The sequence below is a fragment of the Rosa chinensis genome, chromosome 4 (genome assembly GCF_002994745.2).
Source record: "Rosa chinensis cultivar Old Blush chromosome 4, RchiOBHm-V2, whole genome shotgun sequence".
Lineage (NCBI taxonomy): Eukaryota > Viridiplantae > Streptophyta > Magnoliopsida > Rosales > Rosaceae > Rosa > Rosa chinensis.
Genome location: NC_037091.1, coordinates 55,052,731 through 55,072,996, shown reverse-complemented (window position 1 = coordinate 55,072,996; position 20,266 = coordinate 55,052,731). Strand labels below are relative to the sequence as shown.

Sequence of the window (20,266 nt, the reverse complement as noted above, 5' to 3'; positions counted from 1 at the left end):
GTGGGACCATTAATCTAGTCACGACTGTGACGTTAATCTTACAAGGTATTTCAGACTAAAAAAAAAAATTCTTACAAGGTATTGAATTCGATTCACGAATGTGTGGTATAAGGATTGTGAAAGTACAAAGATGTTTAAGTCTTGATCGTTAAATTCCCTTAGGAATTGGGACCAGAAAGTATGTGGTTTGCAAAATAAAATTGTCAATTTTATCCTTCTTTTTCTCTTTTTAAGGGTAAAACATTCATTGCATTAACGATTATGTCAAACTTGAACTTTTCATGTTCATAAATGATAAATCACGATTATGAATGGTTAGCGATTTTCAATTTAATTGAAAATTTTCAGAAATTATCTACTCATAAATATATTTAAAGACTGTGGGGCCCTCCAATGTTTTTGGAACTTTTGTCCCCTGAAGCTCAAGCCAATGGTTCATGAAGCACATGATTTAAGAACCTGGGTGTTTGATATGTTTGATAGACTGAGTGGTGATCAAGTTGATTACTTTTGCATGGCACTGTGGTTGATATGGAATGAACGTAATAATGTAATTTGGAAAGGTGGGCACTTTCAGCCTATGCATCTGATAGAGTGGTGCCGGCAGAAGTTGGAGGATTTAAAGGCAACTAGGGAAAAGAAGAGGTCATTGACCAAGTGGGAATGCCCACCGCGGGGAAGACTGAAAATTAACATTGATGGCGCTTATAGGGCTGACTGTGGTGTTGGAGGTATTGGGGTGGTCGTCAGAGATGATTTGGGCATGGGTATTGCAGCTATTGCAAGGCCTTTTCTACATGCACACTCGGCTATTAATATGGAGGTTGAGGCGTATAGAGCTGGTCTTCTTCTTGGTATACACCAAGGTTGGATGGAAATTGACATTGAAAGCGACTCTGCCCTTCTGATTGCTGCACTCAATAGCAAGGAGGATAATTTTTCGGAGGTAAGCCATGTTTTAGATGATTGTAAAGATTATCTTTATGCTTTTCAATCATTTAAAATAAGGCATATCTACCGTGAAGCAAATGGTGTTGCACATAGGCTTGCACACCTTGCTAGTGTTGCTGGACTTGATGATGTATGGTTAGAGGAGACTCCTGCTATTATTCAAGATGTACTCTACGAGGATATTTGTAATGTTGCTAATGTAGCACGGGGTTTAGGTTTTATATCCCTCCGTTGCAAAATTCTACTTTTAATATAATAAATGGAACCGGGCGTGGGGCTGAGCTAGGCTGGTTTCCAAACCCCTTTCAAAAAAAAAAAAAAAAATATATATATATATATATATATATATATATATATATATAAGCTATCACCAGGACGGCGATGAGGCCGTAAATCGCAACGAGAAAGAGAAGGAACTTGAAGCCGGACACTGAACCGAACGCACCCCTATAAGGAAGAGGTTCTTTTTTATCAACAGTTGTAAGATTCACTTTTCGATTACATTTTGGCGAATCAACAATTAGATATTTAGGTATACATGAGTATATCACTTCTGAAAATTTTCATCCGAATTGCTAATCGTTAAGGTGTTAAACTAGATCAAATCACTAGACGAACCAAATATGTCAAACTTGAACCTTTCATGTTCATAAATGATAAATCACGATTATGAATGGTTAACGATTTTCAATTTAATTGAAAATTTTCAGAAATTATCTACTCATAAATATATAAACATCTAAAGGTTGATTTGTAGAAATGTGATCAAAAAGTGGGTTTCACAACCATTAATTAGAAAGTACTCATAAAATCTTTTAATGGTACTTAGAAGCTCACCCCAAACCTAAAGCAATTACTTAGTAAGCCAACTTGAGAAGCATTATACCTTATAAGAAAAAATCTAACTACTTATAGTGTTCTAAAATAGATAGGCGGTAGGCGGGCAGTAAGGAGAGGCCTAAAGCTTAGGAGCTTCGGTGGGGGGCTTAGGTGGATATTTATTTTAGGCAAAATAGTCAAATTACCCCCTAACTTTTCTCATGACTGCTGATTTACCCCCTAACATTTCTATTTTGATTATTTACACCCTCACTTTTCTAAATGTTGCCAATTTACACCCTACAGTCAAATTTTAGATTTTCCATCCAATTTCTCCGTTAACTTAGTTAGCACATGATGGGTCTTTTCGTCTCTGCAATTATCACCAAAAAAAAAAAAAAAACTGTTGCTATTTGTACCGAACAAAAATCTTAGTACACCCCGGCCAACTGTTAAATTTTTTGCGTCTAATGTTCTAATATTACCCTCATATATTATAAATCAAGAAAAAAAATACAAAATTACTTTGTTAAAAAAAAAAAAAATACTGCTATTCGTCTCTCACAACTATTTTTTTTTTCCCTCATCCTCTCCTCTTCTTCTCTGTTTATCTCTCAATTATCTTCTTCTCAGCATGACCTCTTCCTCTATGTTCCTTTTATCGAGATCAATATAACACAATCCCAACTTGGATCAATCAAGATGACCTTCACATGCTTGCTGTAATTTTAATTTTCATATTCCATACATATAAATATTTTAGTTTGTTCGATGGCTCCTCAATCTTATACACAATACAAACCCCTCCAATTGAAAACATGGAATATCAAATTCTCATATGAATGTTTGAAATATTAATCCAGTCTGGCCTTCAAAGAAAAAGAAAACCAGAAACCTAAATGATCAAAGATGGTTAATTTCTCCTTCAGTGATATGATCATCCAATCATTTGATGTGACTAGCAAATATTAATGAAGCGATCAGTTGAAAGCTAACAACCAACCTTGAAATAAAGGAAGTGAAGAAGAAGAAGAGATGGACAAGGAAGAAGAGACAAAGGGCAATTATTATTTTTTATTTCTTTAACGATGTGTTGGTTTGTTTATTTATTTATTTTTATGATAGTTGAAAAGACGAAAAAGCCCCTCACGTGCTAACCAAGTTAACGGAAAATTGGATGGAAAGTCCAAAAAATAACAATAAGGTGTAAATTGGCAACAATTAGAAAAGTGAGGGTGTAGATAATCAAAATTGAAATGTCAGGGGGTAAATCGGCAGCCATAGGAAAAGTCAATGGGTAATTTGGCTATTTTGCCTTTATTTTATCATACAACGTATAAGTAAGTGAAATGAAAACAAAACAAAAAACTATACTTAGTAGTATAATTAATTGAAAACACAATAAAAAAAGTCAACTAGAGAAGCATTATACCTTATAAGAAAAAATCTAACTACTTACAGTGTTCTAAAATGGGTAAATTCCTCCTATGGTACCTGAGGTATTGCTACTTGGACAGTTTGATACCCGATGTATTAAAGGGGACAGTTTGGTACCTGAAGTTAGACTCTGTTTGACACTTTGGTACTTCTGTTAATTTTTCTGTTAAATGTAAGGATAAATGACATTTAGAATATATGTATAAAAACATAATAAAAAAAACATGAGTTTGTGGGTTGATTGTTTTATAGGTGTGAATTAATGTTTATGAGTTATGTTAAAGGTGAAATATTCGAATTTTATGTTAAAGAAATAGAATAATCAGATATTTTTTTGTACTATTCTCTATGAATCCACTAATTTTTCCTCCAAAACTTGCATTTTTCCTCCTCTTCATAAACACAATGCGATGATATTATTTGGTATTATTTTAGGTCTTCATCATTTTTTGGGTCATTTAGGAGAAAATGAAAATGAATTAATGCTTTTGGGTTATGTTAAAGTTGACATAATTGAATTTTATGTTTAAAAAAATTTAGTTGCACCAGACTAGTTTCAATGGAGTACTCTTATGAGTGTTCACTATATGATTACTATATTTTTTAAACATAAAATTCGAATATTTCACCTTCAACATAACCCATAAGCATTAATTCATACCTATAAAATTATGAAGAAAATCAACCCACAAACTCATGTTTTTTTATTATGTTTTTATACATATATTCTAAATGTCAATTTTATCCTTACATTTAACAGAAAAATTAACAAAAGTACCAAAGTGTCAAACGGAGTCTAACTTCAAGTACCAAACTGTCCCCTTTAATACATCAGGTATCAAACTGTCCAAGTAGCAATACCTCAGGTACCATAGGAGGAATTTACCCTTCTAAAATAGCTCGACAGTAGGCGGGCATTAAGGAGATGCTTAACACTTAGGAGCTTAGGTGGGGATTACGCGGATATTTAATTTAATTTAATTTTATCATACAGCGTATAACCAAGTGCAATAAAAAAAATATATATATATATATATATATATATATATATATAAGATACTTAATAGTATAATTAATTGAAAACATTGTAAAAAAGTTAAGCATGTAATGAGTATTTACATATAAGAAGTCTTTTTCAAGTATTTTACCAAAAACATAAATATATTTAACAATTTTTAAACCCACAGCCAACCTAGGCGCCCCCCAACTAATCAGGGCAATACTAGCCATAAAGAGGGATTTTTAGAACAATGACTACTTGTCACCCCACCGAGCATGCAAATGTGGTACAAGAACAACAAGCACATTTAAGAAAGTCTGTAACAATCTCACTCGTATAATAGATTTAGCCAACAACGCTGAATCTCGAGATAATTATCAATTTCCTAAATAAACCTTGATCAAGAGTTTGACGTTCGTATGGACAACTCTTTGAAAGCTCCAGTATAGAGTCGAGTTCTATACTGGTCTTTTGAAAGGGCATTGATGAGATGAGGCGGGATTATGAATACACAGGAACCGCTTCAGGTCCCACAATCACTAAAAAGAAGCATACGCTTCATAAAGGCCCAATATACAAGGACCTAGATTTAGACCCAAAACAAGTCCAACTCAATCCCACATACTTGGGCCCACGATTGGCGACCTACAACGGGACCACATTGTCTAGGGATGACAAGCCATATCAATCTGACGAAAACTAAATGAAAACTCGAAGTTCGTCAAAAAAAAAAAAAAAAAAACTCGAAGACTTCCACTAGACGAAGCGTCGAAGCCATAGCCGTTTGACTTAATCGGCAAAGATGAAAATCATGACACCGCTAGGGAAGAGTAGCAAACCTTAACATAGTTTTTTTTTTTTTTTGTTGTTGCCATGGCCTAATAATGTAGCGTCCATTTCACCCTCTTATTTTTATCTCATAATGAAATAATAAAAATTAATAATGCCTCCTTTTTTTATTATTAGGGATTTGGAATACAGTCTATTGGGAGGCTAGTGTACCATCCGGTTCCAAGAGATCCTCTATTAATATGAGTAAAATAATAAAACTCCTTTTAAAATGCGGGATAAGTGATTTAGAAATAAAAAACTAATTAAATGAAATAAAAGTAAACTTCACCAACACATGAACAAAACTAATCACAACAAACATTCATGTTGCATGTATTATCTTCCAAAATTATAATCATCAAGCATGAATTTTGGTCACTCATGTTGCATGTATCATCTTCCGGAGATTATAATCATTAAACATGAATTTTGTACCTTTACTCGGAAACGTTTTATTTATTTATTTTAAATAATGCAAAATTTAAAGGTGTGCTAAGTCATTTTTAAAATATTTTTATTATTTTCCTAAAAACGAATGCATAGAATTGACCGACTTTTTTCATTCCAAAAAAAGCGTAACACTGCTCTTGCCTAAACAAATTTCTAGTGTGTTGATAGTTTCAATAATGATTGCTAGTATATTTTACCCAAATGGATTAACATTACCGATTATTAATCACATTAAGGTTCACAAAGATCCTTACACAAATTCTTTCGGTTGACTTTCTAAAATTAAAGACAAGAAATTTAGACTCAAAATCTCATAGAAAAACAACACCATACCAATAGCCATATAGCTAGTGAATGTTCTACTATAAATATTGAAATGGCCACCTCTAAATAATTTTGAGTTTTCTCCCAACGCTTTCTTGTCTTAGAAGGAATGAAAATAGAAAAAAGATGCATAAAGTACTGAGGGACAGAAGGCTTGAGTGGGGCTTAGTGTACAAGAAATTAGATAAGCAATTTTAGAAGCAAGGTCCCAATGTCAATTTATTCCCCAATTTGTTTTTGCCTCCTCAGCCAAATCAAACCGATAGTTCCCTTAATTAAATACTAGTCCCTACCCAGGTCTCCACTACTGGACGGAACAAAATGGAATATAGCAACTAACGTCCGATCAGATCTCGGGAAAATGTACCGGAAAGCTGCAGTTGCCCTAACGTTCGCTATACTACTCCTCATCACCTACTCCATCTTCATCGGCACCGTCGATTTGCGATCCTACTTCATCCCGCTCCTGCAATCCTCACCGTTGGGTACACAGTCGCTATGTGCGACCGGTCCGCCGCTCAAGGTGTTCATGTACGATCTGCCGCGGCGGTTCAACGTGGGGATGCTGAACCGGAAAAGCACGGAGGAGGCGCCGGTGACGGCGAGGGAGTGGCCGCCGTGGCCGGGGCACTCCGGGCTGAAGAAGCAGCATAGTGTGGAGTACTGGATGATGGGGTCCGTTTTGTGGGAAGGGAATGGCGGCGATGGGAGTGAGGTGGTTAGGGTTTTTGATCCCGAAGCGGCCGATGCGTTCTTTGTGCCGTTTTTCTCTTCGTTGAGTTTTAATACTCACGGGCATAATATGAACGATCCGGAGACTGAGGTTGATCACCAATTGCAGGTAAAATTGATCGGAGTTTCGATTTTTTGAGGTCGTGTTTTGGTCAATTGCTGTGGTGAAATTTGATAATCTTGTGTTGAATAGTGTAGTTGAAAGTCTTGAATTGGATGCCTTTGATTGAATTTGTATGCTTCTATATTGAACAGTGTATGTGATCTGCTTTTCTCTAGCTGAATCGAAGTGTTTGCTTAGGTTTTGAGTTCAAGTGTTATGCAATAAAGAAAATGTAGAACGAGTTTTGGAGAGAGGAATCCGGTGATGGTTTAACACTTTAACCATGTAGATGGCTGCTTTGTGGATTGGAGCCCTTTCAATGAATCAATGGTCTTGCTGTTTTGTTTTTCTTATCTTTGCTTGGTCTTCGTTAACCAGCTTTTAAAATTTCGAAGTCTTGCCACTGACGGTTTTTTCTTTTCAAAATACTGTCAGTAGGTATTAGTAGTTTCTTCCAAATCCTTGTTATGGCTAATCTTTGTGATTTCAGATAGATTTAATGAAACTCTTGCACGAATCCAAGTACTGGAATAGATCTGGGGGCAGAGACCATGTAATCCCTTTGACGCATCCCAATGCCTTCAGATTTCTTCGACCACAAGTCAATGCATCTATTCAAATTGTTGTGGATTTTGGCCGGTACCCTCATGTCATGTCAAATCTGAGCAAAGATGTGGTCACCCCATATGTACATGTTGTGGATTCTTTTAAAAATGATAACCGTTCAGATCCGTATGAGTCCCGCACTACGCTTCTTTTCTTCCAAGGAAGGACATTCAGGAAAGATGTATGTTAGTATTAGAGTAGTTTTAAAGAGAAACATCCCATCTTAAACTTTCTGCTTTGAGCCGTAATTGATGATCTCTGGTCTTGCTATATACAGGAAGGCATTGTTCGTGTTAAACTGGCAAAGGTTTTAGCTGGTTATGATGATGTTCACTATGAGCGGAGTGTTGCGACAGGAGAAAACATAAAATTGGTATGTAGTGGAGTTATAAATCGGTTCATAAGTGGAATTATTTGCATATCTTGGTACTGGTCAGTGAAAATGATTCTTTCTCATCCTCTGTTTCATTTAAATATTTCAATGGTCTTTAGTAATCTTATCAAAGCATCTATCTTAATATCTACATGCTACATGCATCTTTCATAAGTACACTTGAATTTTTTGCAATGCTTGCAACCCACAGTTTCTTACTTTCATGCAATTGAAGAGAATAGTTGTTGGAGGGACTTCAAGAAAATGAATTTAAAATAGGCTCTCATACTTGATAAAGCAGGTTGAGGTGGCCTGCAAAACGTAATTCATTTTGAGAAGGATAAAGTTCCTTTTGCATGGCAGGAATTTGTCTTTGCTCGTCTTACTAAGAAAAACTTGTGTATCTCATATTTTTTCCCTTCTTTTGTTGAATCAGTCTACACAACGGATGCGTACATCAAAGTTCTGTCTGCACCCTGCTGGAGACACTCCCTCATCTTGTCGTCTTTTTGATGCAATTGTGAGCCACTGCATTCCTGTCATTGTGAGTGATGAAATTGAGCTTCCATTTGAAGATGAACTTGACTACACCCAGTTCTCAGTATTCTTCTCATTCAAAGAGGCTCTGCAACCTGGTTACATGGTTAATGAGCTCCGGAAAATGTCAAAGGAGAAATGGATGGAAATGTATAGGCAGCTTAAGAACATCTCCCATCATTTTGAGTTCCATTACCCCCCAGAAAAAGAAGATGCAGTCAATATGCTCTGGAGACAAGTGAAGCGCAAGGTTCCTGCAGTCAAACTAGCTGTACATAGAAGCCAGAGGTTGAAAATCCCAGACTGGTGGCGGAGGAGAAAGTGATTTCAGGATCCTACTTTTGTTGTACATTCTGATCTTTTTGCTCATCATAGTGACAACCCTTTAAAGGGTAAAGAATAACTACAGGTATCACAACACCCGTATTGATTCTGCGGGTAATGTTTTACTGATTCAATAGTGTTTTTTGCATTCTTGCAGCTTGTCTCTTCTTTGACCCTGCCATTTCTAGGTGTCAATTGAGTATAATTTTTCCCCACTTATCAATGCCACATGTAATTCATGCTGATTGGTTACTAATTGTCTGATAATTGCTGGTTTTCCTGACCTTAAACACTGCATAAGTAGTTAATAATAATGTACTAGCACAGGTTGAAGCATTGAGAATTTGCTGTATTTTATTGGTTGTGTATTGCGTGATAATTGTTGTTCCTACATATATGGTGGCTCTTAATAATGGAATAAGACGTGGATTGATTTAGGAGTCTCAATCTTACATATTAGAGTGATTACATAAATTACACAAACTTGTAGCAGTGAGGTAAGGTGGCATTGCAATGTTCAGATTTGTGGTAGGCTTTGATTCCTGGTGCTTGAATTGTACACAGTTGTCTCCCTAAAGAGTGCGCAAGTATTGAGAATCAGAAATTAGGGTCCTCGACTTCAACACGGACCCTGTGCCAAGACGTGTTTTGTATTCCTCTCAGGTTCCAGATGACACCCACATTTTCGGGTTGGACATTTCCAGCTATATCAACCTGTTCGACAATATTGAGTGCGTGTAAGATTTATAACCTTTTGATATACCAGAAAGCCATGAACAAAGAGTGTCATTAGCAATAGTTGCTTACTGCTTTGGTGACGATTTCAGTATTGTGAGAGAGATCTGCTTCAGCCTTAAACAGCACCCATGCGCACTTGTCACCACTACTTGTATCATCAGCAACGTATGGGACTTCAGTACTCTTCTGGTATCTGATTGCTTCCTCCCATGTCTTGCCTCCATCGAAAGATACATCTACTCGCTCAATCCCCCGACCGCCTCCAGACACTGCATATCCATGAACTACAATCTGCACGCACATTTGATGAAGGCGAGACATGACTACTAGGTGACTAGGTCGCCTCCATTCTGCTTGATGCAAAATTGCAAATAGATCACATACCTTTCCAGGCTCTACTGTATTTTCTTCCTCCAAAGAAAATCACAGACTGCAAAATAGATCAAAACCTAACATCCATTAGTGATTTAGTTCATTGAAGAATCTATGAAACATGGACTATGACAAATACTTCAAGTCAAAGCTATTGAATACCTGAACTGGAAAATCCATCTGAGGCCTTCTAGTTGACCATTCTATATTTTCCCAGTTTACTGCAGGAGGAAACATTTTACAGTCCCTTTGCGTAAAAAATCCCTATTTCACAGTAAGGTAATTTAGAGTTTCCACTCATTTATGTGTCATATGGTAATTTACAGTTTCCACTCATTTATGTGTCATATCAGTAAAAATCTGTTGACATGTTACATTTCGGGAAATCAACCTGGCATTCATTTTCAATAATATTGATGGAACTAAGCCATTTTACAGATCGAGAACCAATCACACCAGGAACAATTACACACAGAGGATAGCCATGATCCCTGTTTAGAGGCTTTAGCATAAGAAGAATTAGAAGAAATCTGATCGGAAAATTGAAAACCATGTAATGCAAAGCTGTTCATAATTTACCTGTCCATTCATTTCATATGCAAGGTTAACCTAGCATCTAAATTTGTAGCTTGAAGTAATGCAATTGATGACTTGTAAGGCCCCCCTTTTTCCTCCTAAGCAAGACACTTAGGGGGGTGTATTCATTTAAGAGTCTACAAGATTTGTTTGTATTTTGACAGTCTATGGGTATTCAATTGAGATTTTAAACAATCCTTTAAAATCTTGATGTATTTAATTCAGATTTAATTTTTTTTTTTATCAAATAAGAACTTCATTAATAATGAACTGCTTACAACGAGTTTTAGGCGACATCTCTAACCCAGAAATGGCCTCTAAACTTCACACTGGAACTCTATAATGACTGACTCTAAACTTGCACTACAACTGTATGACAAAGACAAAAGCGCAGGAGTAGTGAATCCTTAACATCTCACCTCTCGTCCAGCCAGTAATAACTCTAAGACTAGACAACTCACTTGTGTCGACACCAAACTCACCAACCAGAGTCCTCCTGACCAGCATTTGATTGACCAAGCCAACACTCGTTGTGACCTAAACTCAACCAAGTGGATTTCCGGACACTCAGACCTAGGACTAAAAAAACCAACACCATCACCTCCCTATTGTCAACACCATCCATCCACCACTGCTCCAAAACTCCATCACCTCCGACCTGATCCCAGACAGGAAGGACCCACTAGAAGGCCAAGGATGATTGTCTATGCCAGACTTTTTCACCACAGCTGCTGACCCAACTCCAGAACAGGAACGACCCCTAAGACTGCGAAAGAGAAGATTGTCTCTGCCACACCTTTAGTTGTGTCTTATTACCAAGTGAAACTTCGATCAACTCGGATTGGATTACTGTTCACGGCTTGTGAGGTAGTTTTCAACCCCTTATGCTTGTTTTCTGACTTCGAGCTAGTTATGAGAATTCACAAGCATGCTTAGATGAAGAACTTTGATATTGGGAGTTTTGTGAAATAATGTGTTTTTGGCCGGCGGCGGTGCACCACCGTCTGTGGTGGCGTTCCGGCGGTGTTACGGCCACTTAAGGAACTGTTTTTGGTATTATATATGTTCTACTCGTTGATACGAGCGTTTCTATATATAATATGCAAATTTTGGAGTTCGTATGGAATTGTTATGATTTTTGCAGTTTCATACCGATCGATTTATTCGATCCTTGAGGATTTGAGCGTCCGATCAACATGTGGTTTGGTCACATCGATCGTGGACGTATTCCGAGGACTTTGGGAGGTCTCAGATGTGGTTTCGCCTCATTTGGCATCACCTTGGGAATGTTGGTTCGATTTAGGGTTTCGAACGTTATCCCTTGTGATTCGTTGACTGAATGAGAGCTGTAATTCCTTAGGTACGTGACGTAGTACTCCTCGGACGGCTATTTTGTGGATTGGCTGCCTTGTTCTGTATTGAAGACGCAGCGGGAGATTCAAGGTGAGTAATCTCACAAGGTTCATTAGTGAACGAATTTCCGTTATCGTTTGTTGAGTATGATCGATATGTGTTATGAGCAGGATCGATATTTGTTATGAGTATGATCGATATGTGTTATGAGTAGGATCGATATTGTTATGAGTATGATCGATATTTGTTATGAGCAGGATAATATTTGTTATGAGCAGGATCAATATTTGTTATGAATATGGTCGATATTTGTTATGAGCATGACTACCCTATTGTCTTGGAGTTATTAGGTTAACTACGACTATAGTTGCTATTGTGGCATTCTGAGTGGATGACTATGTGTGTGTATATATATATTATGGGATGTATATATATACATATATATTCATGTATTAGTGGCTTCGTGATGAATCTTTGTGATGATTGTCATGTAAAGCTTGTGTAGAAATATCTACGTGGCTTGTGTAGGAATATCTATGTGATGAATTGATGACATTAGTATGATGAATCTTTGTGATGATTGTCATGTAAAGCTTGGGTAGGAATAATTGTGTAATGAATTGATGACATCAGTATGATGAAATCTATGTGATGACCAGCGAAATCTATGTGATGATCGCTATCTATGTGGTGACCAGCGAAATCTATGTGATGATCGCTATCTGTGTGATGATTGGCGATATCTGCGTGAATCTATGTGATGATCCTTGAAATCTAAGTGATGATCAGTGTGATGATTGCTCGGTAGCGGAGCTGAGTTGTTATTAAGTTAACAAAGATCGAGAGGACTGCTGTGATGGTTGGGGCTACCTACAGACGTCAGAGTATGGGACTTCGATGACTACTTTGTCTTGAATTGCTTGACTTAATGTGACCTCCCGAACTAAATTATATGCAGGGGTTACTATGAATCGTTTGGCTTGTTTTGATATGTGATTGCCTTGTTTCTTCTTGATTGTATTGATTGATGGTTTGATTTATCTTAAGAGCCACAGTGGTGACGAATTGTACTCTGTGTTGAGGATAGGAAGGTGATTCATTGATTTTCGCCTTTGATGTCATGTTGATGACAAAAGCTCCTAGGGGAAAAGGGGAAATGAGTGTGATTTTGGAATTCGCCGTAGTGCGTTAGGATGACGTCAAACATTGCTTGAAGAAGTCTTGTTTGACCTAAATTTGTGTAATTGGATGCTAGGATTGAGGTTATGAGCAGGAGGCTTTTGTGAAATTTGTGTAATTGGTTTTGAGTTACTCATACGAGCTTCATAAGCTTACCGGGTTTTGTTGTGTGGAAACCCGGTGCACTATTCAATGGAATGGTGTAGGGGTTAATCCTGCAGGTCAGGGAAATCGTGGCTGAAGCTGAGGTGGCGCTTTTGCAGCTTTACGGTAGGAAGCCATCCTTATGACTTTACCGTTGATAAGGACTTCCGTTGTATAGTTACTCTGAGTTGCATTTACATTTTATTTTGTTGTTGACAATTTAATTCGTAAGCATTGTAATATATACTCTATGGAGCGAGTGTATGTTAACTTTGAGGGTTCAGGGCATCAGTATGTACTTGGTTAAAAGGAAAAAGATTCCAGGTATTTTGTATTAATGACTGAACGTTCACGCATGTATAATTATGGGATTATATATATCGATTTTCTTGTGTGTAAAATCAGGGGCGTGACAAGCCGGATGTTGCCTTTATTTTTTTTTTTTCCAATCATGTCGTTGGCGACGTTCACAACTCCCACACTTTCCACGATGAAATGACCCTCGATTTTTACCTTTAATTACACTCTCATCTTTGATGCAATCACATACACATTCCAATTGTTAAGGGTAATAAAGTCACATTTTTAAGTGAGTACACATTCCGATTGTTATGGGTAATATAGTCACATTTTTTATGCGATAAGCTCAGCTTCGTACCGGATGACCAACCAGCTTCCTCTACCTACCCCAAAACCCCAAAAATTAAAATCCTGCCCTTGACATTTAATGCACCATGGCTGGCACTGGCATCCTAAGATAATTGCGCGCCACAACTTTCCCAATATTAATTTTAATTAACGAGAGGGCTACAACGGTACAAGACCAAGTGCACCCAGCTTCGCTTTACAAAATGTTTGAACATGGAGCAATATCTACTTACGTAATTGTGTATTATCCTTGTGTATCTTATGTACGAATTTTAATTAGTGGGTAGGATGTGTATTATGGTCGTGATTGTAACCAACTCGAGCGTATGGAGTAGTACTATGTAATATGCGTTAACTAGTATGTGATCTACAAAATAAACGATATGTATGGTACATTCTATTTGTTTAAATTGAACTCTATGTTAGCGTTCTATGTATGGTTGATGTTGTTGGAATATTGCCCAAAACAACATAAAGCAAAAACAGAAACAACAAAACAGAGGAGAAAGAAAAATTCATGAATTCACAAAGCTCTCTGCGATTGATAATTGTAGATGTTATAATGGTCATGCCACAAGATACTTCCTAATTCAAAAGGCCACTCATATCGGAACAGATTTCACCTAATTGGAAAATAGAAACATAACTAAAGTCGATAATTAACCCACTCAAAAACGTAATGTGCCGCATGTCTTCAATCCATTAGAGACTTCAAAATCATAAACTCAGCAATTAACCTACTCAAACTGTACCGCATATTCATTCAGAGACCTCAAAATCATAAACTCATACGTCCTTTGCCGCATCTTACATCACATCAGAGACTTGAAAATCAGGGTTGCTGTGCGCCGGCGCTGGCCTTCATCTCGCTTAGTGTCGTTGCAACCATCACAAAGAAGAGAGCAACGGTGAGCACGATCATCCTCACCTCCTTAACACGCACGCATACGACCGAGAAACCCAAGAAAGCCAAGGCGAGGTTCTTCAACAATCGAGCAGCCTTGTCCATTTGAGCCTTGGCCTTGGCCTTCAGAGCAGCTTGGGTTTCACCGGCGGCGGATAGTGATGTTCGACCATGGCCTTGGTAGCAGCGAACACAAGATCGAAGTAGGCGGGTTTCACTTTCCCCTGCGGACGATAATTGTCGACCAGCCGGATGTTGCTTTTTTTTTTCCAACCATTGGCGACGTTCACAACTCCCACACTTTCCACGATGCAATGACCCTCGATTTTTACCTTTAATTACACTCTCATCTTTGACGCAATCACATACATATTCCGATTACTAAGGGTAATATAGTCACATTTTTTATGCGAGTAAGCTCAGCTTCGTACCGGATGACCAGCCAGCTTCCTCTACCTACCCCAAAACCCCCAAAATTAAAATCCTGCCCTTGACATTTAATGCACCATGGCTGGCATTGGCATCCTAAGACAATTGCGCACCACAACTTTCCCAATATTAATTTTAATTAACGAGAGGGCCACAACGGTACAAGACCAAGTGCACCCAGCTGCGCTTTACAAAATGTTTGAACATGGAGCAATATCTACTTACGTAATTGCGTATTATCCTTGTGTATCTTATGTATGAATTTTAATTAGTGGGTAGGATGTGTATTATGGTCATGGTTGTAACCAACTCGAGCGTATGGAGTAGTACTATGTAATATGCGTTAACTAGTATGTGATCTACAAAATAAACGATATGTATGGTACATTCTATTTGTTTAAAATGAACTCTATGTTAGCGTTCTATGTATGGTTGATGTTGTTGGAATATTGCCCAAAACAACAGAAAGCAAAAAGAGAAACAACAAAACAGAGGAGAAAGAGAAATTCATGAATTCACAAAGCTCTCTGCGATTGATAATTGTAGATGTTATAATGGTCATGCTACTAGACACTTCCTAACTCAAAAGGCCACTCATATCGGAACAAATTTCACCTAATTGGAAAATAGAAACATAACTAAAGTCGGTAATTAACCCACTCAAAAGCGTACTTTGCCGCATGTCTTCAATCCATTAGAGACTTCAAAATCATAAACTCAGCAATTAACCTACTCAAACTGTACCACATATTCAGTCAGAGACCTCAAAATCATAAACTCATACGTCCTCTGCCGCATCTTACATCACATTAGAGACTTGAAAATCAGGGTTGGTGTGCGCCGGTGCCGGCCTTCATCTCGCTTAGTGCCGTTGCAACCATCACAAAGAAGAGAGCAACGGTGAGCACGATCATCCTCACCTCCTTAACACGCATGCATACGACCGAGAAACCCAAGAAAGCCAAGGCAAGGTTCTTCAACAATCGAGCAGCCTTGTCCATCTGAGCCTTGGCCTTGGCCTTCAGAGCAGCTTGGGTTTCACCGGCGGCGGACGGTGATGTTCGACCAGGGCCTTGGCAGCAGCGAACACAAGATCGAAGTCGGCGGGTTTCACTTTCCCCGGCGGACGATAATTGTCGACCAGCCGGATGTTGCCTCTTTTTTTTTTCCAATCATGCCGTTGGCGACGTTCACAACTCCCACACTTTCCACGATGAAATGACCCTCGATTTTTACCTTTAATTACACTCTCATCTTTGACGCAATCACATACACATTCCTATTGTTAAGGGTAATCTAGTCACATTTTTTATGCGAATACACATTTCGATTGTTAAGGGTAATATAGCCACATTTTTTATGCGAGTAAGCTCAGCTTCGTACTAGTTGACCAACCAGCTTCCTCTACCTACCCCAAAACCTCCAAAATTAAAATCCTGCCCTTGACATTTAATGCACCATGGCTGGCATTGGCATCCTAAGACAATTGCGCGCCACAACTTTCCCAATATTAATTTTAAGGGATAAATACAAATTACTATCCTGTGGTTTAGGTCCAAAATCAATTCAGTCCCTGAACTTCTAATTTCATCAAAAACACCCCTACACTTTCAATTTTAATCTAATAGGTCCAGTTTGTTAGTTTTCTGACAATTGAGTTATTTAACTTGTTAATGTGGCTCATATCTGGCCTATGTTTTATGATGTGGTGTCGAGGTGTCTGCATAGTCAATTTAGGAGTAAGTCCTACTATTAAAAATAAATAGTTTTTCAACAAAAAATCTAACTATAACTTGAACCCATAATAGAATATTAACGAATTAGACCTATTAGATCAAAATTGAAAGTGCAGGGGTGTTTTTGATGAAATTAGAAGTCCAGAGACTGAATTGATTTTGGACCTAAACCACAGGGTACTAACTAGTATTTAGCCCTAATTTTAATTAACGAGAGGGCTACAACGGTACAAGACCTAGAGCACCCAGCTGCGCTTTACAAAATGTTTGAACATGGAGCAATATCTACTTACGTAATTGCGTATTATCCTTGTGTATCTTATGTACGAATTTTAATTAGTGGGTAGGATGTGTATTATGGTCATGGTTGTAACCAACTCAAGCGTATGGAGTAGTACTATGTAATATGCGTTAACTAGTATGTGATCTACAAAATAAGCGATATGTATGGTACATTCTATTTGTTTAAAATGAACTCTATATTAGCGTTCTATGTATGGTTGATGTTGTTGGAATATTGCCCAAAACAACATAAAGCAAAAACAGAGGAGAAAGAAAAATTCATGAATTCATAAAGCTCTCTGCGATTGATAATTGTAGATGTTATAATCAGGGACGTAGCCAGGAATCCTCGGAGGGTTGGGCTAATTTTAGCCATACAAAAATTTTGCGCAGAACTCTTTTCATAGTGATTTCATCCAAAGGGGCAAAGGCTGATGAGTTTTGACGGTTTCTGGCCTGGCATTGCCTCCTTGGTGATTCTGAGATTGGTGTGTAGTAGAAGAATCTTCGAGAGCTTCAATGGCATGGCGGCCTTGGCCTTGTGAATGAGCTAGTCAATGGCCTTGTTTGGTCTATCAACGTCAAGACAGTCTTGAACATCATAGAACTCTATGGCAGACTGAGCTGAAAGCCGGACCTCCTGTCTCTTGGGCCCTTGGACGTGTAGATCTTGTTGTGCCTGTCTTTTCTCGCAATTGATCTAATAACGTGGCCTCCTTGAACCTTCACAATACTCATGACACCACCAATCTTGGGATCAATCACATTCAGTAGAAGAATAGTTTCATCTCATCTTGTCCTATAATAGTAGCAAATGGATAACACTGGCCTCTGACTTTCCTTGGCAGCAAGGCTCGGTGCCTAAAATATGACCAGTTTGACTAGAATTAACAACACATAAACTGAAAGACCTAATCTTTATATACCATCTTCAAAACTATTTCTTGAAACTCATCAAACACAATGGACATAATGAACAAAACCCATCAAAATAAACATAACTTTCATCTCAAATCAGACCAAGGCAAGCCAATTACAATTGCATAAAGGTCATCAATTATCACGGACAAACAATTATCATTTATCAAACAATCAATTATCATTTATCAAACATGAACACCATCAACAATCTTTGCCAAAAAAAAAAAAAAACCATCATGAGGTTTCGAGTTTCGACCTCACGGGCAAACCCCAAAGTGACCAAACCAGGACCAAACAACACAATCTGGACAACCCATTCCCAATTAACAAACATCATCACTTCATCAGCAATTCAGTAAATTACGACCTCACCCAGTCACATTAAACACCAAACATCACGAATTCACGATTCAGAGTTTCAATTTTCAAACATCATCAGCACAGTAGTGGAGGTACCTGAGAATCTGAGATTCAGGGATTGGAGGTGGCTAGGTGGACTGAAACTCTGAGAATCTGAGATGCTTTGTCGCAGACTCGTAGAGATGCAGACCGTAGCGGAAAAGGTAGCTCAGGCAGGCGGACTAAAACTCTGAAAGGGGAGGTGGCTCGGTGGCTGGAGCCTGGAACTCTGGAAGGCGGAACAGATCTGAAGTTCTGAACGGGGAGACGGCCAACGGGTTTGGTGTTTGAGAGTCGGGACGGACTCGGGACAGACAACAGCAATCCAGCAACTCTTCGAAGCATTAGTATTTTTTATTTATTTTTTTATTTGGGATATACCCCTACTTGGCACATTTTGGGCCAAATTTTCCCTTGGGCTGTAGCCCAAGTAGCCCTGTGAGTGGCTACGTCCTTGGTTATAATGGTCATGCCACAAGACACTTCCTAACTCAAAAGGCCACTCATATCGGAACAGATTTCACCTAATTGGAAAATAGAAACATAACTAAAGTCAGTAATTAACCCACTCAAAAACGTACTGTGCCGCATGTCTTCAATCCATCAGAGATTTCAAAATCATAAACTCAGCAATTACCCTACTCAAAATGTACCGCATATTCACTCAGAGACTTCAAAATCATAAACTCATCAATTAACCTACTCAAACTGTACCGCATATTTAGTCAGAGACCTCAAAATCATAAACTTATACGTCCTCTGCCGCATCTTACATCACATCAGAGACTTGAAAATCAGGGTTGCTGTACGACAGTGCCGACCTTCATCTCGCTCAGTGCTGTTGCAACCATCACAAAGAAGAGAGCAACGGTGAGCACGATCATCCTCACCTTCTTAACACGCACGCATATGACCGAGAAACCCAAGAAAGCCAAGGCGAGGTTCTTCAACAATCGAGCAGCCTTGTCCATCTGAGCCTTGGCCTTAGCCTTCAGAGCAGCTTGGGTTTCACAAGAGGCGGACGGTGATGTTCGACCAGGGCCTTGGCAGCAGCGAACACAAGATCGAAGTCAATGGGTTTCACTTTCCCCGGCGGACGATAATTGTCGACCAGCCGGATGTTGCCTTTTTTTTTCCCAATCATGCCGTTGGCGACGTTCACAACTTGGCTTGCGAGCACCCACATGCCGTAACTTCTCACCAACTCCTTGCTGACGTTGATTCCGAACTCGAGAGCTTGTTTTCCCATTTCGGCTGCGGCGCCGGAAATAACTGACTTGACTGCTTGTTTGTCGCACTTCTTGAGGAACGAAGCAGTTCCGTTTTCCATTTCCATACTAGTGGTGTTTCTGGGTTTTGGGTTTTAGAGAGAGATAGAGGGAGAGATGGAGAGAGAGAAGTGTGGTGTATGAGGGAGTGTGACAGTGTGTTAAGGGTGTCGGACCTTATAAAGCTCCAAGTGTGGGGTCTGGGTTCGAAAAGTTACCGAAAAAGAAAAACAGTAAAAAGGTAAGATTCGTCGTCCTCGCTCGGTTTGACCGAGTGAATCCCAAGGTTACGGTCTCCAGCATATTTTCTATGATTTAGTTTCAGTTGTGTGGTTGGATTTGTTTTAGACAAGTAATGGGTGCTATTCGTAATCTAGGCTTCACTCATTTGCTTCTACTATGTGCGTTTTGCGTTTGTTTTCACTCAGCATGTTAGCCACATTGACAATCCCACTAGTCGGCGGGCACCCTCCACATGCCGTAATTCGTGCACATGTCTTTTCCGAGTTCTGCTCCGGCATATTTGGCCGCTTCAATTCCTTGCAGAAAGTAGCAGCCAAGTTATGCGTTATGAGGCGAGTTCCGTTTTCCATTCTCTCTCTCTTCTGCTTCTGTAGTTCTGTGTTGTGACTTCCTTGGTAAACTTCAGTGTCGCTTTGGTTATAATGGTAAACTTCCTTGTCAACTATCTCTTTCTGGGTTTAAATAGGGTTAAATTTTGTTTACTCCATGAACTTTCAGGGAAAAACAGTTTAGTCCCTCCCTTTTTAATTTCACACATTTACTCCCTGTACTCCAAAATTTCGGACCAATAGGTCCTTGCCGTTACT

General features: G+C 38.6%; 2 protein-coding genes and 1 long non-coding RNA gene across 3 annotated transcripts; 1 reads left to right on the top strand and 2 right to left on the bottom strand.

Moving 5' to 3' along the window:
* The first annotated feature begins 5,926 nt into the window (after positions 1-5,926).
* LOC112200101 (probable arabinosyltransferase ARAD1) lies at positions 5,927-8,748 on the top strand. Its single transcript, XM_024341118.2, has 4 exons — positions 5,927-6,653; positions 7,138-7,434; positions 7,531-7,626; positions 8,063-8,748. The coding sequence occupies exons 1-4, from the start codon at positions 6,174-6,176 to the stop codon at positions 8,486-8,488; spliced, it is 1,299 nt and encodes a 432-aa protein (XP_024196886.1). The 5' UTR covers positions 5,927-6,173; the 3' UTR covers positions 8,489-8,748.
* Positions 8,749-9,066: 318 nt separating this feature from the next.
* LOC112199580 (sulfite oxidase) lies at positions 9,067-9,645 on the bottom strand (the record flags this gene model as incomplete). Its single annotated transcript, XM_024340574.2, has 3 exons — positions 9,067-9,201; positions 9,295-9,516; positions 9,610-9,645. Coding segments are annotated over 3 exons (375 nt in total), but the record flags the coding sequence as incomplete, so codon positions are not given.
* Positions 9,646-9,769: 124 nt separating this feature from the next.
* LOC121052921 lies at positions 9,770-10,286 on the bottom strand. Its single transcript, XR_005810267.1, has 3 exons — positions 10,177-10,286; positions 9,989-10,099; positions 9,770-9,861 (listed from the first exon to the last, which is right to left on the bottom strand). It is a non-coding gene; the product is annotated as an uncharacterized LOC121052921 (long non-coding RNA).
* Between the last annotated feature and the right edge of the window lie 9,980 nt (positions 10,287-20,266).